The sequence below is a fragment of the Columba livia genome, chromosome 3, assembly GCF_036013475.1.
Source record: "Columba livia isolate bColLiv1 breed racing homer chromosome 3, bColLiv1.pat.W.v2, whole genome shotgun sequence".
NCBI lineage: Eukaryota > Metazoa > Chordata > Aves > Columbiformes > Columbidae > Columba > Columba livia.
In genome coordinates this window covers 96,414,266-96,436,362 of record NC_088604.1, presented here as the reverse complement: position 1 = coordinate 96,436,362, position 22,097 = coordinate 96,414,266, and the positions used below count along the sequence as shown (strand labels likewise).

The 22,097-nt window shown below is 43.2% G+C and overlaps 1 protein-coding gene across 2 annotated transcripts in view; it reads left to right on the top strand.

The window, feature by feature from the left end:
* KCNH1 (potassium voltage-gated channel subfamily H member 1) overlaps nt 1-17,621 on the top strand; it is a 187,399-nt gene extending 169,778 nt beyond the window's left edge. The window contains exons 11-12 of one of the 2 annotated variants that reach the window (XR_010471603.1): nt 10,090-11,133; nt 15,488-17,621. Coding sequence is in view for 1 of the 2 variants with exons in the window: in XM_065058372.1 (XP_064914444.1) it covers nt 10,090-10,938 (849 nt within the window). In the remaining variant the exon portion in view is untranslated. Of the gene's footprint in view, nt 1-10,089 lie in introns of both variants that reach the window. The other variant, XM_065058372.1, reaches the window with a different exon arrangement.
* The last annotated feature ends 4,476 nt before the right edge of the window (nt 17,622-22,097 follow it).

Genomic DNA, 22,097 nt, shown 5'->3' with positions numbered 1-22,097 from the left:
TCTCAACACATCATTGCTTTCTTGAGCTCTACAACCTCTGCATCTATTTCAGATCTCAAGGGAAATAGTCTCTGAATTAGCAGGAGGGAGGAAATCCCAAATTCTTGACTCACACACATTGCCTGATTTCTTTCAGGAAACGCTTGGTAAATGGCAGCAAGGCACAGGGAGCTTGGGGAAGCAGGCTCTGAGTCTTGAGAAGGCATATTGTACAGATTGTACAACATTTGTACAGTTGTAATTTAGGTGACAGAGAGCTAAGTTCCTGCTGTGCCTTGGGCACTCACAGTATCACAGTATGTTTGGGATTGGAAGGGACCTCAAAAGATCATCCAGTCCAATCCCCCTGCTGGAGCAGGAACGCCTAGGTGAGGTCGCACAGGAACATGTCCAGGCGGGTTTTGAATGTCTCCAGAGAAGGAGACTCCACAACCTCCCTGGGCAGCCTGTTCCAGTGCTCTGGCACCCTCACTGAGAAGAAGTTTTTTCTCAAATTTAAGTGGAACCTCTTGTGTTCCAGCTTGATCCCATTACTCCTTGTCCTATCATTGTTTGCCACCGAGAAGAGCCTGGCTCCATCCTCATGGCACTCACCCTTTATATATTTATAAACATTAATAAGGTCACCCCTCAGTCTCCTCCAAACTAAAGAGACCCAGCTCCCTCAGCCTTTCGTCATAAGGGAGGTGCTCCACTCCCTTAATCATCTTCGTTGCCCTACGCTGGACCCTCTCCAGCAGTTCCCTGTCCTTCTTGAACTGAGGGGCCCAGAACTGGACACAATATTCCAGATGTGGTCTCACCAGGGCAGAGTAGAGGGGAAGGAGGACCTCTCTCGATCTACTAACCACTCCCCTTGTAATACACCCCAGGATGCCATTGGCCTTCCTGGCCACAAGGGCACAGTGCTGGCTCATGGTCATCCTGCTGTCCACCAAGACCCCCAGGTTCCTTTCCCCTACACTGCTCTCTAATATGTAATTTCTCTCCTTAAAGCAATTTTTTAAGCAGTGTTGTCTGCCCAAGAATGAGGGTATTACGTTGATCTGGAGTAAAATATAAGTCTACATGAGCTGTTTCTGTGTCTGATGTCTGTACAGAGATACAAAAACAACCCATGTGCTAAAAAGGAAAAAACAAACAAACAAACAAACATGAAAATAGTATTTTATAGATGCTGCTGCTAGAAGATGCTGACACTTGGCAGGCAGAAAGCAGAAACATTCGTTTCTCCTCATTTACCACAAACAAGAAGTTCCTACATAGCATTTCACGTTTTGATGGACACAGCAGTTCTCAGGTGGTAAAACATTTCCACACTCAGATCTGGCATCATTTCCCCAAAGCCCTTACCTACATGTTAAGTATTCATTTGTAACAGCTCTTTTTCCTCTCAAAAATAATGAAGTTCCAGTGGTTCTTTAGTAATATATATTTTTGTGTGTTTTGATATTATTCTTTTATTCTTCGTATATGCTAGTGAAGATAAATGAGCTATAATGTGCTATAGTTGTGGATGTCTGACCAGCATCAATGGTGTGGTTTTTAGTTTTGTGTGCTTGTGTAAGTTTACCATTGACTATGTTTTAGAGCCTATTTTGGGGAATAGGCATCTCTTCATGCCTCCAAATTTGCTAGTGAGCCTGTTGTAGATCAGGCAAGCTTTGTATATTAGTTCTACTAATTGCTCTGGACATATAATTTTGTCTTATTTTCCATAGTATTTTTGTAAAATCTTTTTTGTTTTCTCTCAACAGTAGCATAGCCTGTAAACATGAATTAGGATGAGGAGTTTGAGACAAAGGAATAGAGTCTTGAGTTGTGCAGAACTTCTAAATAAATAATAGTGACATGATTAAACACTGATATTCAAGTCAGTATTTCTGGAATTTGTAATTAGGCTACAAAATATGCTGTCACATAGAAGAGCTTCAGTACTGTTGAAGCCAGTGCTGCTCATGACAGTAGCAGTTAGCCCAGATGTTACTCTGTACACACTAAAAACCTTGTTACCTCTATTCATCTGGATAACGTGGATGCTCATTAGATTATGAAATCCTGTTTGTTCTAAACACTTATGAGCCAGTCTTGCACAGATGACTGGAAAGTAAGCAGGTTCTGCTCTGTCTGAAGGGCTGGGTTGACTCCCTACAGGACAAGGACTTCTGTGCTTGTCCATACATTGGCTCTCGAGCTGTGTGTGTCCCAGGTACACCTGAGGGTTCCTGATACCAGCACCCCTGCCAGAACCTTCCAAATCTTATTTTGCTTTTAGTTCTCAGACTATTACTCAAAACTAGAAAGGTTTGGGAGTGCCCTGGAGGGATGTGCCATTAACTGGGAAGAAAACTGTTCCTCTTCAGAAGCAGAAACCAAACTTTGCTGTTGTAGCCAGTATACCTAGAGAGAACTTACACCTGCAGCATTATTGCAGACTTGTGATTTTTTTTGTGTGACCCTAAGTCCTATGCAGAAATCATTTGGAGAAACCAAGGGTCAAAGCCAAACAACATGGGACTATAGACTGGGTAATTTGCACCAGCCTTTTAACAGGTATGTGGACTTTGAGGATTGTGCCTAGAAACTTGAAGTGTGTAATGGGATCTGCACTCTCGCCTCGTATAAGTGTGGCCTATGTAATTATATACCTTCTCAAACGTCCACACCTTGACATCCCAGAAGTGGAACTGGGACTAGCATTTGACCCAGGAATTATCTATAGTAATAGATAATGGAAGTGAAACCCATTGGAGATTTTGGTGGGAAGCTTCACAATTCTGCACTGTTGATCCTATATTTTGTGAGAAGGTAGGTCCAATAATTCCCTCCTTTCTGACAAGCCATGCCATGTAATTGCAAAACATGTAGTCTCCTTTCTCCATTTTCCCCTGACACCTGCTAATACACTCCTATAGGGATTCTTCACCATTATAGACTATGTTGATCACATGCAGCTTTAGTTTCTTTAACATCAATCTCAAAAGCATTTTTATTGTCAAGCCTTTTCTTTTTCTCTTGCTTTCTTCTTTAAAGAAAGAAAAATAAAAAAAGATTTGATCCAATTTTCATTGGACTAACATCAGCCTGAAGATATTTTCATCATTTCTTGGCAGATGCTAGATGGACTGTGTACTAATAAATGCCTTTTTTGATTCTTTTCCTCACACTTAAGTCCATTTTCTGTGAGCACCGTATGAAGTAATTTTAAGCTTTTAATGGTTTATGATATCTGGCTCTTCCAGACTTTCTGAATGTTTCTGTATCTGTGAAAGAGAATTATTAAGCATCAGAGAAAAATGCTGCCATGCTACTTGCTGTTAACACCGAGGAAGACCTGCCAAATCTTGCAGTATTTGTGCATGCTGTAGAGGTGGAAAGAAGGCAAGCTTGGGAGCTAATAATAGCAGCAGTTTTGTCGCTAAAAGCCTTAAAATAGTAATGCCATGATGACAGTCTGAATCAAAACATGATGAAATCCTTATTTCTATCTATTCCTGTGGCTCTTGGATCAGTTCTTACAAATCAAAGTTGAAAATAAATTTCTATGGTTTTGCATAAGACCAAAAGATCCTTTCCACTTCAGATGGAGGCAGGTCTTTTTTAGCATTTGACATGAAGTTTTCAACATATTCACGTTTTAAAAGAAGCATCCCCTGATCTTTAAGACTGTCTCACACAGTGTTGGCACAGTGGTTGCATTTACAACCAGAAAACATCAGGACCAGAATATGGTTGCTAATACATTACTTCTGCCTCACCCTTCTGTTGGTTGCTTTCCCAGGAGGGTGCAAAGTGTTAAAGAACATGCCTGGCTAAGGTTCATCAGGCAGCATCGTTCTAGTGTGTTTTGGGGGCTACCAACAGTTCAGAGATGGTGAAACCCCTCAGTGGGCTGTTCATTACAAGAGTAGCTAGAGACAGTGGACTTCTTAATTCCCCATGGGCACCAAGTGGTCATCCATTTGTACCACAACAACACTCCATTTTTAGTTGTTTCATCTGAACCCGAGCAAGTTCCAAAGTGATGTCAAATCTACTTAGTAGTACATACTAGCAGTTCATTGGCCCTTAATCTCCCTATATGTAAGTGAAGGGTGCAATGAGAGTAAACCTTTGCCTGAAATAGGTGAACAGCCTGCTCAGATATTTAAGGCTCAGACCTTTGAGCCTTTATTATATTTTCTTCTGATGTTTTTCCTTCTGGCACTTCTTCTATGACCTGCCTCAGGAGCTTTTCCTCAGTAGTGAGTGAGGCAGCAGTTCCAGATTTAGGATTGCCTAGGGATGGCTTAGGGAGGCAATAAGAACAAAACTTTCCTACGTGGCAGTTATTACAAATATGTTTGCAGCTTCCAACTAAGCAGGATACCAGTTTTGTCTGTTTGGTTGCCCTCAATGGCTTTCTCTACCAAGTACTTGCCTGGTCTATTGAATCCATGCAGACTTTTTGCATTCACAACATCCTTTATTAATATCTTCCATGCGTCTAATACATTCAGTTGAAGAACCCTGAACTTGCGTTTGGTTTATATGTGAATCCTCCTGCTGTCATTTGATGCTGTAGATTTTGTATTGTATAAGACACCGTATAATCAATCCCTGTCTACCCTGTTAAAGCCATGTCATATCCTTCATGCCTCTACCCCCGTTTTTGTGTAAAGGAAGTAGGCACTTGAATTACTGCATCTATATTTGCATCTGGTCAGATGAGATGGCACTGTTGTTGAGCACATAGCCTTTTTTTATCTTGTTGCAAGGCAGTCTTCAGTTTTAATGGACAGTTTAGCATAGTTCTCTGAAATGTCTTCATGAAACAACATGAGTATCCCTGTGCCCATTTCCCTCTTGATACTGCTCAGGAAAACCAATACAGAACGAGGTTAGATAGTTCTAGAGAAACATCAGCTCAGTGCAGGTAGTGACATGGGAAGAGCAGTGAGTAGCAGTGAGCTGGCAGAGGGAAACAGCTGGAAGACTCATTGTAGGATTAGTTAATTTACTTGACTTTTTAAAAGGAACCTTGTATTTAGGTAAATGAACGACACATTCTAGATCTGAGTAAGTGTGAGAATTTAAGCACTGAACACTGCCTATTGGAGTTAAAGATGGTGGAAGGTAGAAAATCTTTCAAACATCTCCAAAGAATTATAATCAGGAAGCTTAGTGCTAAATTGAGTTAAAATTCTAAAGGTGTGAACTTTGCCTGTTTCATTTCAGTAAAACATTATTGTCTAAACCCTTCATAGTAGTAACTGACTAGCTGTAATGCTTCTGTAGAGATTTTTAAACGTAAGTCTCTAGAATCAGTTTCTAAAAGTGAATTTTTAAGTGTCTGAGGGAGCAAGGAACAGAAATGTCACTAATGACAGACAAACTCAGTCTTGAAGAAAAAATTGCAGGAATCTTTTATCAAGATGTGATGATGGATTCTTTATCACCATCAAACTGGATGTTTTTCTAAAAGGTGCAATCCAGTTGCAACAAGATTCCTGTCAGGGAATGCTCCTTCAGAGTCATCCTATGGCCTGCCTTATGCTAGGAGTCACATTGCAGTCTGATCTTCTGGCCTGATCATAAAGAAATCATGGAAGTCATATTAATGAAAAATGTCCATGTTGCATTATTTAAATGGTGCTTGGGTTTCAGTGCTCAGCACTGGAAATTCCAAGTAACAGTTGCTGGGAATTCCACATTTGACAACCAAAGAGAAATCTTGACTTGAAAGGCATTGATTCTACAAATACAGCTTGAGAACTCTTTGAAGATTAAAAAGAGGCAGAGGCTTTCCCCCAAACTTACCAGACACTGTGTCACCTTCACAACTCGTTAATAGAGAGGAAGGGAAATGTGCTGGGTGTAACCCCATCTTTCTTCCTTGGGCACAGCTCGTGCACAGGAGGAAGCGTGGCCACAGGCTGTGTGCTGCCACAGGACAGTGGGACATAGGGGTGCAGGAGTGCACCCCAACCTGGCAGCACATTTCTCCACTTCTCTGAGTGCACTGTCCAAAAATAAAATTGTCATTGAATCATCATAGCTGCATGCCTCAGTTAAATGCTTAAATACAGTTGCAGTAATCTGTGCTAACACAGCTATTTTTCAAATTTTTGGCAAATCTACATGCATACCCCCACAGTGCTCACATTTCTGGTAGCTTGGGGGATTTTCTTGTGGAGCTACAAGATTCAGCATCCTTTTAGTAAAAATAAAATTATGAAACAAGGCTTGAGAGTGGATGTGTGAAGTATGCACTTTTAGCCCTGGTGTTTAAATTCTCATTATTTCATCTCAGTTCAGGTTCTTTGTCCATACTGTCATATCCACATACTGTTAAAATGCTCTCACTAGATTTTTTTTCTGTGTGCTTGGGTTTTGAAGCATATGATGTTAGGGAAAACTACATAGCCTGTAAAGTAGAGGACCTCTGTGTTTGCGTGGCGTATAACACACAGGCTAGGAGATTTTCAGGGTTAAAAGCGCTATCCCTTCCTGGACAAAAATGAATGATTGGAGAGCTGGATAAAAAGGAACTGCTCTAAAAACCATTTTAGGGTCTTTGCTGTAATTTTTTGGGGTTTAACTTTGATTAACATCCGTACTTATAGCCCTATCAAATTCCACATGAAAATTGCTGTGTAGGTGCAGATTTATATTCCTTATGACAAATAAAACCTATTTTCTTTCCCTCTTTGCTCTTACTGCTTGTGGGAGCAGGTATACGTACATCAGCATAACAAACACATTTTCTGGATACCTTGGATGCTGCTGAAGCTGTTTAACCACTTAAATGGCTTTTTCATCAACAATTGTAAGAAAACAGTCCATTTAAAACAGTTATTTGTATTTTCATCTGTAAGGACTTGCATTTTTTCTTAAAAAAGACAGCAACAAAAAAGATTTCAAAATGCATATATGTAAAGTCTTTTCAATTACTGCCAAGCTTTGCATAGTTATGACACTTTTGCTTAATACATAAATATGGAGCTGTCTTGAGAAAATATGGCATTTTGCAAGCTTGCCAAAAGGAAACCAGTGACAGCTTTGCCTGGGCTTCCCAAAGACAAGTCGCTCTCTGACAGGTATTTATCCAGTGTCTTAGGAGTTAGTTAAAAGCAGGCAACCCAAGAGTCAGAGGCTATGTTCTCTGGCAAATGTGCGTAGGTTTGATTTGCACCGCATGAGTGCAGCTTGTCACATAAATGTATATGTATAAAAGATGTTGAAGAGAACAGGAGACCTGAGGATTGCACTTCGGCATTCACGCAGGTGATTGCTGCTGTGGTGTAGCTGGGGTAAGGACTCGTGTGGAAAATGAAAATTAGAGGTCTTGTTAGTCTGGTACCAGTTACCAGTGACAAAGGCAGTATGTATGTATTTGCTTTCTCTGCATATGTTCCTGTTTCTGTTGCAGTCTGATCTCCTGAAGGCAAAGGAGAGAAGGTACATTCAGGACTCCAAAGCTGACAGACAGGCAGTGAGAAAGCTGGTGGCAGCTCTTCCAGCTGCTGTTGGGCTTAGCATCAACAGAGCTCCTCTGGACAGCACAACAGAACACAGTGCTGGCTGTGGGGAGATGAGCGTTACTGTCAGTGTCTCTCAGTGCTCACCTTTTTGTGTTTGCTGGTAAATCTGCTTCTCTTGTACTCCAGCACAGAGGTGATGCTACCATCTGCATGAGATGCGATGGCTAGTACAAGTATATGCTGGGCTAGGCTGTTAATAATTTATTGCTTAAGGCTTGCTCAATTGTCCTCTCATCTGTATGGTGCTGTAATCAAGGGCAACTTCTGTCAAATAGCTTACCCCTTTGTGTTACAAAAGCCAGCCATTAAATAGTGAGGGGTACTCCAGTGCCTGCCCGACAAGGTGCTGAGCGGGCTGTGTGGAGCTGGGGTTGGACTAGACAAGGGCTCTATGAAACAGCCTGGCCTCTCACTCTTTCCAGCACCCAGATGCTTTCCCTGGTGACCCCTGTAAGGGTGACCATTGCAGCACCCAGTCATACGTCCCTTCTGAGCGCTCCAGGAAAACACACAGCCCATATCCACAGGTCAGGCTGAGGCTGCTCATGTACAAAGACATGCTCATTTAAACAGACCTTATTGCGGCCTTTCAGTACTTTAAAGGGTCTATAAGAAGGATGGGGACAGACTTCTTAGCAGGGCCTGCTAGGACAGGACAAGGTGTAATGGTTTTAAACTAAAAGAGGGGAGATTCAGACTAGACATGAGGAAGAAATGGTTTACAGTGAGGGTGGTAAAACACTGGCCCAGGTTGCTCAGAGCGGTGGTAGATGCCCCATCCCTGGAGACATTCAGGGCCTGGCTGGACAGGGCTCTGAGCAACCTGATCTGGTTGAAGATGTCCTTGCTTGTTGCAGGGAGGTTTGACTAGATGAGCTTTGCAGGTCCCTTTCAACCCAAACTGTTCTGTGATTCTCTCTGCAAAGTGCTATGAGCCCTGTTAACTGCGTGACCGCCTGGCACAGGGCCATACGGGACCTGGGTGTCCACACCAGCACCAAACGTGTAAACTGCAGGAGAGGGATGGCTTGGGGACACAGAAGTTTGCAGAGACAAACTGACCTGACTTCTAGTTGCCTCGATTTGCTGGGGTTTTGTGCCACCGGCACCAGCCTCAGCCTGCGGCTGCAGTGACCCCCGAGACCCAGCCTGGCATTGCCTTCATGCTGGGCTGACACTCCTCCTTCAATTAAAGCAGGGAGCTGCCAGCGTGTGGGAAGCCATTAGCCTGGAGCATTGTGTTGATTCTCCCTTCCCAGTGAGTAAGTGCTATTCTTTCACTTCTAAGGATTACGCTGCTTTTTCTGCTTTATACTGAGCTCACTGCAGACTGAGTTTCCTGGGGGGAAAAAAAACTGCTGTCAAGTACCCTGTTTTCTTATTCTTGTCTCACATTTAGTTTCCTAATTGTAGCTTGGAAATAAAATATCCTTCCTGCTAATTTTATTCTTTTGTATTTGGGAAATACTGCCAAGTCTGACAACTTCTTCCTTCCAAAGACCCAGCGTTAAGATGTTTTTTTTCCCTGCTTTACAATGACAAAAATGTCAAGAAGTATTGGAGACGGGAGAAACGTGCATGTTGTGTGTGCCAGTGAGGCAGTGCTTATTATGTTTAGTTTAATTTAAATCTGTCTGCAACAGAGGGGTGGATTTATTTGCACATTTCCTAAATTTGAATCTAAGAGTTATTTCTGCATTGGAGTGTAAGGACTTTGAGTGGATTTTCCCAGAAGCAGCTAAAGAGATTAGGTATTAGAATTCAGTAGAAGCTGGAGACTACACATGGAATACTCTATGTTGAAAACTTTAGTTTAGGGGGCCTCCCATTTTCAAACCAGACTCCTTACTGGTTCTCAAGCTTCTGTAATAATCAAGCCACAAACAGCTTCCCTGTGTCTCTCAGAGCCCATTCCCCACTGTCCCCTGACTGTGGGACTGACTTGAGCTTTTCCTCATCTCCAAACTGCGAGTTGCTTCTGGAAGGGAGAGGAGGGCAAGAAGCACTCTGCAGACTGGTGTCATAGAGTCCAGAGTAGGCTCTGCTGTACTGACCCCATTAGTTGCCAAGCTGCACTAACATAATATCAGATGTTCTGCCTGACATGTAGTGAGAGAGCTCTTGGATGAGGCTGCTGTAAGGCACGGGAGTGGCTCTTGATCATATGAGAAACTTAGTGCTAAACTGTAGAGTCAGGAAAAGAAATATAAGAAGTCACTTTTAACACAAAATAGAAGAAGTAACTTCCCGGGATCGTTATATTTACAGTGGCAATGCCTTGCTGACCTCTCAGAAATAGAGAAATCTTTTTCTTCTTTTTTTTCTTTCTGGTTTTATAAGACAGATGGTGTATTCTCTTAAATAATGAAGTAATCCATGTTCCATACAAGATCAGACACTTGAAAATGTTGCTATAAATGTGCAGAGGTTGTGCATTTGTCAGTTTAAATAAATTCTTCCAAATAATTCTTTCTCTGCAATTTCACCACCCCCCCCCCGGCCCCAGCCCTGCCTTCCTTAACAAATGTGCAGTTAATCACAGAGTGAAATCTTTTTCCCCCTCTAGATTGTGTTCCGGAAAATCAGTGATGTCAAACGTGAAGAAGAGGAGAGGATGAAGAGGAAGAACGAAGCACCTCTGATCTTGCCCCCGGACCACCCGGTCCGCCGGCTGTTCCAGAGGTTCAGGCAGCAGAAGGAAGCGCGGCTGGCGGCAGAGAGGGGCAGAGATCCGGATGACCTGGACGTGGAGAAGGGCAACGTTTTGGGCGAGCACTCCTCCACCCGCTCCGTGGTCAAAGCCAGCGTCGTGACCGTACGAGAGAGCCCGGCCACCCCTGTGTCGTACCAGCCCGCTTCAACCTCTGGGGCCTCTGACCAGGCAAAGCTGCAGGCCCCCACATCAGACTACGCAGGGTGCAAGGTGCCAGGGGAATACCCCCGACGAAAAGGCTGGGCCAAATTCAAAGATGCCTGTGGGAAAGCTGAAGACTGGAACAAGGTCTCTAAAGCAGAGTCCATGGAGACTTTACCAGAGAGAACTAAAGCTTCGGGAGAAGCTACCCTGAAGAAGACAGACTCTTGCGATAGTGGCATTACAAAAAGTGACTTGCGCTTGGATAACGTTGGGGAGACAAGAAGCCCGCAGGACCACAGCCCGGTCCTCACCGAGGTCAAGCATTCCTTTTATCCCATCCCAGAACAGACTCTTCAGGCCACCATGCTAGAAGTGAAACATGAGTTGAAAGAGGACATCAAGGCTTTAAACACAAAAATGACCAATATAGAAAAACAGCTGGCTGAGATACTTAGGATATTAACCTCAAGAAGAAGCTCCCAGTCGCCACAGGAGTTGTTTGAAATATCAAGGCCACAGTCTCCAGAATCAGAAAAAGACATGTTTGGAGCTAGCTGAGGTGTTTCTTTTTAAAAGCAAACAAACAGAGAAACAAACAAACAGCCCCCTAACATTTTAAATTTAATCTTTCTTGAAAATGAGTGAGGGACCAGTTCTCTAAGCATGTTCCCTTTGTCTAGAAAGGTACGGTAACAGGAATTGCAACCTCATGTCAAGATGGCAGCTGACTCTGAAGCCTTTTTGACAGCAAGGGTACAGTTTCTAAAGTTTTTCTTTTCTCTGTTGGTGCCCATTCTCCCCACTCCCTCTCTCTCCCTTGGAATGTTGGAATGAGAGTTCTGACAGCAGTAGCCGTCCCCGTGAGTCCCAGGTGACCTCTGAGGTTTTTGGAGCATGCCTTACCATGCTAGCTTGGGTTTTGCCTATGAATAAGCACTTGCCAGGGTGCTTATGTTTTCAGCATTGATTTTGGGTTTTGTTTGCTGCTGCTGTTGTCACTGTCTCAGTCACCTATACAGCATGTTAAATGTCACAGTATATTTTGATGTATCTGTAATAAGAAAGAGCAGTAGGAGACATGTATGTCATTTCAACATGTACCGAACCTATTTTTGGGTAGTCAAGGAAGGGCTAAAAAGTTGAAAAAATTGTATCCTTTAATTGCAAACTGACATATTGCTAAAGCAATCATATTTAGCAACGTCCTCACTAATAGCCACAGTATTTCAGGTCTGTTAATAAGTGGGATCTTCCACATTCTCATTCAATGAGTTAAGGACACTGGTTTTCAAAAACTTGTGTTTCTAATGTCTTAGAATCGTGTTACTTTTGCTTTTAACTCCAGCTGCTGGAGGACAGAGGGTTGGGTGTGCAGTGTACCTGAGCACAGCCCACTGCACCACATCAGTAACGGGTCCTGCAGATTTGCCTCCCATGAAAATATACTGTGGCATTTGTGTCCTGTTTTTGCCATGAATCTGCTCTTTTAGTTCTTGTTAAACTATTATGCAGAAGTTTCTCTTTTGATACTGTTCATTGTGGCCAAAGGCTTTCCCAGAACTTTTGAAGATTTTATATTGTGGCATTTTCCTCTGCATCCAGATGTCTTGTTCCGGATCTGATCTAGCCAGTAAACAAATGGAAGTAGAGGTAGAAATACAGTGCTTACTGTATACAAGTGCTATTGTAGCAAGGAAACAAAACGATCTACTTCTTAAAGAAGGAGATGTTTCCAAAACCTATAGTTTCATGACTTTTTTGGAGGAAGATTGAAGCACTTTACCAAAACTGTTCTTCGTTAGTCGTTAGGTAGGGTGGCCTAGCTGGTATCATGGCTTTGGTCATCACCTTGGGATATAGATGTATATGCACAGTATATTCTCTCCACTGATCTGGTATGCTCACTATTTAACGGTAGGTTAGAGCTCAGAAGCATGGGGCAAACTTTATTGGATTTTCATTTTTAATGGCAATAGGTCTTAACACACTGTGGGAGTAGTTAAAGTTCATTCTTTTTCTATGGTACAAAGTCATTTACAAAAAACATATGGTTGTGGGGGAAGATTTTTGTTCATATTAAGTAAGGAAAAGGCAAGGAAAACAAAACAAAAGAAAGCAAAAACTATTGGAAAGGGTGTGTGATGGCCTGATGCTTGCACGCTGCAATGCAGAACTGTGTCAGACATCCCTGGGGCAGTGCGAGGTCCCCTGATGAACCGGCACGGTGGTGAGGCCGTGCTGCGCCAAGCCACCCGCTCACGTCCGCAGGCAAATGGTTTAGGATTGGCTTGGTGTCAAGGTTTGATTGCAGGATGACAATAAAACCATGGCAGATGTATTGTTAACCCCCTCTCGCCCCCTCTAGCCCCTCCCTCTCCCCCCTTCCCACTAAGGACAAGCGATTGGGAGGGAAAGAAGGACAGAGAGAAGAGAGTTGGAAAAATTAAGAATGTTTTACTAATGCTACTAATAAAATTAGAGAAAATAATACAAAATATGCAAAACTAATCTTGAAAGTCCCGGCAGATGTAGGGCCAGCACCCGAAGTCCTGGACTGGACTCTGCAGCCAACTGGAGCTGGATTCAGTCTGTCACTAGGCCTCAGTTCGCAGGGACGACTCGCAAGGTCCTCTCCTAATGTCGGCCATAAGGAAAAGGGACGAGATCCTCATGATCTCCCACTTTTATATGAAGTATCAAGTGAATGGGATGGAATACTTAGTTGGTCAGTTTCAGTTCACTACTTCTTGTTGCCCCTCTCGTGGGATGTGCATCCATCCTTATCAATTTAGCGACCTTGCATACCATTGCTATGTCTACCAAAACATGTATCTGGCTTTCAGGGAAGTGTAGTTAGTAAGAAGACTTTAGCTGACAGGAAAATTCACTGAAAGAGAAACTTGTTTTTTAACAAAACCAGGACACTTGGTTCGATATGGTAGTGCCCACAGATTATGAAATATTCCCGAGAAACAGCTCTCGGGATCAAATCTGTGAGTTACCTTTTCCCTCCTGCAAGAAAAAGCAGTAGGGAGGTGACTTGCTCTGAAACACAGGTGCCATTTCTTTAATTTATTTCTGGTTCCATGTTTAGGTTTCTCCAGTGGTAACTGGTGTGTTTTACAGTTCCGCACTGCAGACGTGCAGTACTGAGGAAGGCTCTCATTGACCAAAGTCACCCTGTGTGTTTGCTGCATTGATCACTTCAAGTGACAACAGTTACCTGTAATAGCTATGGCACAATTGCCATAAGGAATCCATATAAGAATGGTTTCTTTTAGAAACCGCTGAATGCTTTTTTTCCTTTCCTTTTTCTTCCTAGCCTCCTCAGTCAGTAAATTCAGCAGATAGTGAAATTATGCTTAAGTAAAACAGAGGTGTACTAAAATACAAGGATTTTTAATTGATGCCCAAAAGTTCCAGCAAGTTTTTAGAGACTGACTTGGAGCCAGTTTCCTAATCCAGGCAAATTCCTCATACTAGGTTTTCTTCATAATATTTTTGAGATGCTGCAAGTCTCGATGAACTTAGCACTTTGTGAAAGTGTCACCCACCTACCTGCAATTGGGTAAACATGGAAATTAGCTTATCCCAGGTGGATGAGGGAGGAAATGTTTATATTCTCCAAAGTATGTGCCTAATATCTCCAGCACTGCAGTACAGATATAAAACAAAATGTGCGGTTGCAGGTTCCCTGACCCTTTGCTGCTGATACTGAGCTGATGTTTCTTAGTTGTATTTTTATGTGCCCTCAGGGATATGTTAAGGCTTATTCTGGTGTCACAGCAGGGTCAGCCCTGGAAGCCCCTTTATTGGCCACACCAGTGACTGAAAGAACCCAAGCCCCCATTTGTTGGGGTTACTCCTTGTGTAGCCTGACATTCAGTATGACACCGTACCCATGCACACCCGGTGTGACAGTGGGTGGGTGCAGCACAAGTCCTTTCTTCAGGCTTTTATAAGGCTTTTGTGATGGCTTATAAAGCCATTTATAATCTCTTTGTAAAGCCTTCAAAGATTGTCATATACTCCTGAATCACGCTTAAAATGTAATGTCTTTGAAGATTATGGCCAAATTTGATTTTGTTACAGTCATGAAACTCGGAGCAGCTCTGCTCTTTACGACACCTTCAGGGTGTCTGCTCCAGGTCAGCACTGAGAGCGGTCAGTGTCATTCAGATTTGCACAGCTGTAACTGAGATTAGACCAGTTTTATTACGATTTTATGAACTGGCAGGCACTAAAACCAGTTGTGGGAGACCGCATCATCCCTAAATAACCCGTATATGTTGTAAAAGAATTTTTAATAATATACTATCAGTATGAGCTTTGGTCTCTGGATTCCCTGGGCTACTGAGTGGGTAAAATGAGCAAAATCTTGCCTGCTATGGGACTCGTCCCTCCTTTGAACCTTGGACTAATTTGGACTCATGCTGTGGTGCCCAGGCTCCACAGATGCAGGACATCTACTTTGGAGAGTGGTTGAAAGCACCCGTGTTACAAATCTGTCTGTCTCCATTAAGCCTTACACTTAGATGCCTAGGGCTGGACGGTGTGCGTGCCCACCATAATTGTCACTTGTTCTTCCATTTTATTTGTCACCTGTTCTTTTTTTTATTTTTTTGAGTTTCTCTCTACATGTTGGTTAAGGCTTTTCACTTAAATTGTCTTCCACCTGAGAAATGAATGATCTCTGAACATGAGACTCTGCCCCTTAACAAGCAAATGTCTGTACATACCATGAGAGCAAATAAAAGGCAACAAGCCTGTTTTAACTGTGTTCTGGCATAGTGCTTCTGCCGTTTAACAACTTGCTAAGTAACCTACATTAATCTAAAGGAGATGCTGTATTCCATTTTTACCATAAGATTGAATTAGATTTCAGTCAAAAGCAGGTAGTTGAGAGAAAGAGCCTGGGTTAAGATTTGGGACAACATGGACTTTTATAAGTTAATTCTTAAACTGTTGGAAAGACCACTGAGACGCAGCACAGGATTAAAAAAGCAAAACCTGACCCTCACCCCTACCATGTTCAGATATATTTACTTCTGTCTGTTATTATGTATACTTTTAAAAACACCATTCTTGCTTTAAATCTCTTTCACAGTGCTGCCCTGAACCCCAGCGAACACCCTGTTTAACAGCTTCGAAGGTGATATTCTGCTTCTACAGTACTTCACTTTAATGAACCGAACAAGATATTTACTGTGAATATCTGGTGATATATTTTCAATCACTCTTAACCAGTCTGTGAAAGAATTTAATACATGATTTGTCTTTACTATATAAACAACGTGTATGATTACACTTGTGCAGATGCGTGTACATACACACAGATATATATAATATCTATGTATAGATAAGTCTATGGATTGCATTTTTGTTATGTAAAAGCACATCCCTCATTTAATGATTCCAGTTCACGAAGGGAGCGTCAATCTTCCTGGTAGACATCCACCGAATGTCCTAGTTACTATCTTGTTTGTTAACTGTTGAACTGTTAAGGCCATGACTTTTGATTTCTCTAGTTGGCCTCAATTTTATACTGTTACTCCGGCAAATATTGTGACTGAGGGAAGATCTGGTAAGTGTTGTGATGGTCAGGAAACAGAAATACATGTGAAATTGGAAAAATGCTGTGTCGTAATCGGAGGGAATAAGGCTCGCAGGCTGCTATTTTTTGCTCACAGTTTCTCTGTGGCGAAGCTGCCCTGGTGGTGCTTCTCGTGGCTTCTCCTGCAAGAGAGACGGTGGAATAAATGGATTTCTTTTTCCTGGTACCAGGGGCTGTCTCAAAGGTGCTGAGCCTACCCTTCTTCTCACAGGCAGCGTAACACGTGGTCGCTGCACCTCTGCTTTCTTGGCCTGGTGTTAGGTGGTGAAAAGCGTGTTCTACTGAATTCTTCATTTCCACATAGTCTCCTGTGGGTGTATTTGCAATAACAAAGTCTGTGTTTCAGCTGCATTCTGTTTCATTGAGACAAACCTTTCAGAGAGAGACCCGTGCAGGGGAAGCTCCAGAAACTTGAGGTGAGGCACAGTAGGTTACTGTATCCTCCAATCTGACATAATTTTGACCACATTGTTGTGGCAAGCATTGATTCAATTAAATAAATATAAAGCTTTTTGCAATAAGATATATCCAACATTTAGCCTTAAGACCCTTTCATAAGTGATATAATTCAAACTGTGATTCCGTTCTCCTTCCTTCTTAATGTTCTGTAGTATTTACAGTGTTGCCTGAAGATGAAGCACTTTGATTAGCTTTCTAAATCTAATGGTAATCACTTGCTGGTAATCACATTTCTTTCTCCACTTATTGCCTTCTTATTAGGATAAAGGATTACTCCAATAGCCCTCTCCCCTCATAAAACAAAGAGATGTAACTATTGTCTGAACACTTTTGTATATCAGGGAGCCAACCTGTCATATCGCGTGTTTGTTTCAGAGACTTTTTTTTTACAGTTCGACAAAGCTAATGTGGATTTATCTGCAAGTGTAATTTGTTTCAAGCTGATTGTTGAGTGTTGTGTAAACATATTTGACGTGTAATCCCAGAACATCTCTGTAACTCGATCTAAATACCTAATGTTAACAAAACAGTTTGGGGTTTTCACTAACTGTTCTGAAAGGCTCATGGTTTTTTTCTTCTTCCCACTGAATCTGTGACCACTAACATAGAAAAAGAATCATTTTAGCTGTAGATGAAAGAAGTTCAATAATCTTGTATCAGGATGAACTGCTACATAAAGAAATACCAAGTTTTCTAATGAATGTGTTAGATTATTGCACCTACATACAATCGATATTTGTACATCTGTTGGAGACCTGTCTGCGTTTCAATATTTAGCCACCACTGCACGGACACTTTATTGATATGCGGTTAATGCAGTTGCTTTGGCGCTTTTCAATGTACTTCACTTGTTTTTATCCTTTCAGAAATCCACCAAATATTCTTGGTTCTTTTTCTTTGCATTTGTCACTTTGTTCAATGAAGCATGACTAGAAAAAGAGAACGAATAGATACTATTTTTGTGGTCAGCAAAGGAGCTGCCAATAGATAGACAGTGTGTGTATGTATGTGCATATATATATATGCACTGTCTGGGAATGTTTCAGTTACAAATGCAGCCACCTACATTAACGATATCCCTATTCAACATTTTTAAACAAGCACAAATAATATTTGTAAAAAAAAGTTTAATTTTATTTATTATAGTAATAAACTATTTTATACATTACGGTTGCCTTGGTGTGCTTTCTCACCTGTTGAGTATGTGCTTATAAGATCAAGAAGGGGGTTTTAAGTTGCTCTTTAGAACTTCTGGCTCGCCCTTTTGTTGCTGTTGTTTTGTATCTTGGGTGTTATCAGTAGAGAAGCATGACGTGACTGTTTTGGTCATAAGCATTTCAGATTGTTTCCTCAGATTTCCATCTGCTCTCTATCAGTGCAACAGAAATTTATGCTTCCAGGGTCTCTGTGAACTGAACTCAGGTGTTCTGTGAAGTGACCATCCTGGCACCCCAGGCAGTGTCCTGCACTGGGGACTCTAGTCTGGGTCAGATGTTGTCTGAGCAGGAAGATCACCTGCTGTGACCCATCTGAAATGATCATTTCATATCCTGAGGGTACATGGAGCTGTGGTTTAGACTGTTCACTGCCGCAGTATCTGAGAACTATAACAAAACTTCTGGAAACCAGAATACTAGACATCAAAGAGGCTTCTGATGTCCTCTCATCTGCTGCAGAAGAAGGTGACCTCACCATGGACTTGCATGAAGACAAAAACCACAGGCAGGAAGCCCCTAGTGGGTGTCCCCTGCCGGTGACACTACTGCAACAGGCAGCAGTGAGCATTATTTTGTTGTCTACCTCAGCAAAGAACTCGATAACCAAAGGTGATGGGAATGGGAGATCCCTTCAGGTCAGGACGAGCGTACGTGACAGGAACACATGCAGCAGCGGTTCCTGCGGGCCAGCAGCCACTCTGGACCTGTATACAAAGTTTTAGTCTCCAGGACGTCAGCCTAGACCCTGTGAGCTTCACACCCATTTTTGTCATTCATTCTCCATCCTCTCATTTGAGGGTCTTGTGAATGCAGCTGTCACCTCTATTAAGGCACTTCAATGGACTGTGAATCTCATCTTCAAACCAACAGCAATAAACCATAAGCTTGCAGACTGCAGAGCTGAGGCTAAGCTGTACTGAGAGCAGCCAAGGAGCCGAATGAGGAGCTATTTTTAACACCATTTCTGCACCCACTGTAGTATGCAGCATGACAGGATCTGTAGTCACTGGCATGGCTTCACTGGCCAATACAAAAATTCAGCTTTCTTTTGCCTGATGTTATACAGTGTTCCCTGTACTTATTATAAAAGGAAAAATTACCATAGTGAAGGCATTTTTGAGGTCTCTAGAGGCCTTTGTTCTCATTTTCTGAGCTCCCCATTATTTTCTTTGTTGAAGTTTTTCCTGCATTCTTAGCAGCCACCCCAGTTGTGCTGCAAGCTTAAGTTCATACAAAGGGGGACAGCATTGCCTGCACATTGTTTCCTGTCCCGGCTTCCCTGCCCTCATTAGTCCCACAGCGTTTCAAACCAAATTCTCTATTAATTGCAGCATTTTTTTGCTCATGTTTGTTTGAAAAATTGCAAAGGCTCATGTTCCACATGCTGGCCTGTCCAGCCTGGGCTCAGCTGAGCAGCAGCAGTGATTAGACCCCTTGCCCATCTGTGCCAGTCCCCACTCCTGATTCACTGCAGCTGGGAGCATGTTCGGACCGGGGACAAAAGCTTTCTAGATCGTGGGGTGTGTGCTGTGGCCTCTGACTTCTCTTAGCAATAACTGCAGGTGTTGCTGATTCTGTTTTATTATGAGCTAGTGTGCAAAAGGCAGCACCTGCAAGATGCCTGAAGGTGTGCAGCCAGAGGAGAGCTTGGGGTTGCAGTGTGTGTGGTGCTGAACTGCCTCCTTGGGGCTGTAAAGAAGCCCCTTGCTGGTGATACTGGCTGGCAAAGAGCCCGGAGCCTTCCTTGCCTCCATGATGCCACCTGTGTGGCAGCTGCTGGGACCCCCCATGGGGGCTTTTCCAGCAGATCTGCAGCTCCAGGGGCAGAGGCAACAGTTCTGGGGCAGCCTGCGGCGTGTTGGCTTCTGGGGAGGTGAGTGCTGCTTACATTGTTCTGAACTTCGTGCTTGGTAATGGGGGTTCTCTAATTGCCTCACGATGCATTTTTGTGTCTCTGTAGCGGTCAGAAGCACCCTGGTTCCCATGTTTTTTTTGCATTGGAGTAAATATGACCAGCATGACCCAGGTCTCTGTGCTGTGGGAACCTTGGGACTGAGTTGCAGCAAGTTTACCCCACCTAGCAACGTGCACAATAGCAATGTCTTTTATTTTCTCCCCCCATCACTAAAGGAACATCAGTGTGTGCCAGCGGTGCACCTGCCTGGTGTGGGCTGACACTCAGGGCCCACCAACCTCGTGGGTTGGCTGCTGCACCCCAACCTGCCCACCCACGGTGGGCAGTGAGGCTTGGGGACGTCTTGGGACATCCTGGCTGATGAGCTGCTTTCTGTGCTCGCCTTGTGCCCCGCTGAGGTGGGGGGGGTTAGTAAGGCCGCGTATCCAGCTGCAGAAGCACTGAGAAGGACACGATGTTGCTATGGTATTTGTTACTGCCAGCGGTGTGAGGGGTTTCATCACAACAGGCACAGAGAACATGAACAGTATCAGCAAATACAAATATTTTTCCCCTAGAAGATTGTATTTTTGCTCCTTTCATTCTAACTCACCAGAACCTCAGTGTTGGTATGTAGAAGCTGGGTGTAATGACCTGTGCTGTTCTTGAAAGACAGACTGAGTAAAAACCTGCAAGAGATCCAAAGAAGGAATTAGAGAAACTGAACTCCTAACGTGTCTGTCAGAAGCAGATATGAAGGCACTTGTGCACAGCCGTATCTGCAAAATACATGTGCTCAAACCTATTTTTTTTTCTTCTTCTCCTCTTCCTTTTCCATTCCTCCTTATTAGTTATGTTCAAGCCAAGTTGTAGTACAGCCAAGGTCAAATTTAAGCTGCCCCATAGCACAAATGTAGGTTTAAAACAAGCTTATCTTTGGCAGGTTCATCCATCATGACCAACTCTGAACGTTTCTCCCTAAAATTCCCACCTGGTACTGATGGAAGCAGGACCGTGTGAGCAACTTCCATGAGTTTGCTTTTGAGATGACTTTTGTTGTTTTACACGTGTTTCTTTCATTTGTGTTGTGTGGTGGCGTTTTAAGCCTTCCTCACATGTAGAGGTTTTCTTGAACCTGTGTCTGTTCAGGTGGATGATGAGCGAGGCAGAGGTACAGCTTTGTTAATGCCATCCCGGGGGAGACGTAGTCCCTGTGAATGTCACCGCAGTTTGCGTGCACAAATCTGAAGGGGACGTGCTTTGGTACAGGTGTTTGCCTCCTCATCCCCATTCTCCAAGCTGAAATACACAACTCTGGGAGGAAGAAGCTGTGCTAGACTACCTATTACACCTGTGGATTTTCTGTAAAAGGAGGACTGTGGCCACTTCTTCAGCAGGGGTTACCACTGGGGAATGCTGAGCAGTGGTAGCACACCGAGTGCAGTATGAAACCTGGGGGCTACTGTGTGCTCAGCAATAGGAGCGAGACAGCTCAGCAAGAAATGGTTCCCTGTGTGCAGTAGCTTACAGTGGAGGAAATACAGATTGCTCTTAAACATCTCCAGCAGTGTTTTTTGGTGAGTTTTACGGTTAAGCAGAAGGTATTTTAGAAGAACTGATGATAACAGGAGAATTTATTGAACATTCTCAGCTGTGGCGTGAGCACAGGAAAGAGAGCGAAGATAATCTGTATGTAGCCCCAAGTCAAAATAAAGTATTTGTTTTGGTTTTCCTTTAGAATGATAACAATATACATGCAACCATATTGAACCTGGCTGTGGGAAGTGTGCAGGCAGAAATATAAACTAAAACAGTTCAGCTGAAAGCTAAATTGGAAAAAAGCTTCCTTTAGGAAAAGTGCAGAAACTGTGCATGAACTACTGCATGAAATTACACTTCTGGCAACAAGAATTGCAAATAGCTCTTTAAAAAGGGGGTGGGCATGTCTCTTTGGTGAGCAGCAAATACAGAAGCTGTAGTCAGGTGTGCTGAGAAGCTGCAGGCTGGTTGCTCTGACCTCAGTGGTAGACCGGGCGTCAGTAGAAGAAGCTGATGTTGTGGCAGTAAATGGAAGCAGCAATGTAGCCAAAGTATCATCCTGGATGCCTCTCCTGGTGGGTTGAATCTGCTGCATTTCCTTCATCCGGGAAACTCGGTTCTGGAGGAAACCTGGCTGTGTCTCAGGAAAGCTGTTGAGGAAAGCCTAGAAGAACGGAGTGAGAGCAAGTGCAGTCTGCGAACACACCAAGGGAGGGGGAGCAGGAGTAGTTACAAGAAAGCCCAATACTGTCACAATAGCAAATGGGACTTAATGCCCAGGAAGCTCCTTAGGCTGGAGGTTGTAACAGGCTGTAAACCTCTGAGTTATCATCTTCCAACAGCTGCTGGAGTTTCCTTAGTGGAGCATGGCCATCCTCTGGAAGGAGCTGTGAGATACTTTACCCTGCCGAAGTTATCCCTACCAGTCTCGTAGGGTGCCCTTGTGTTACTGCCAGCAGCATAAAGGTTTTAAAGACTGAGTCTGGAAACATTA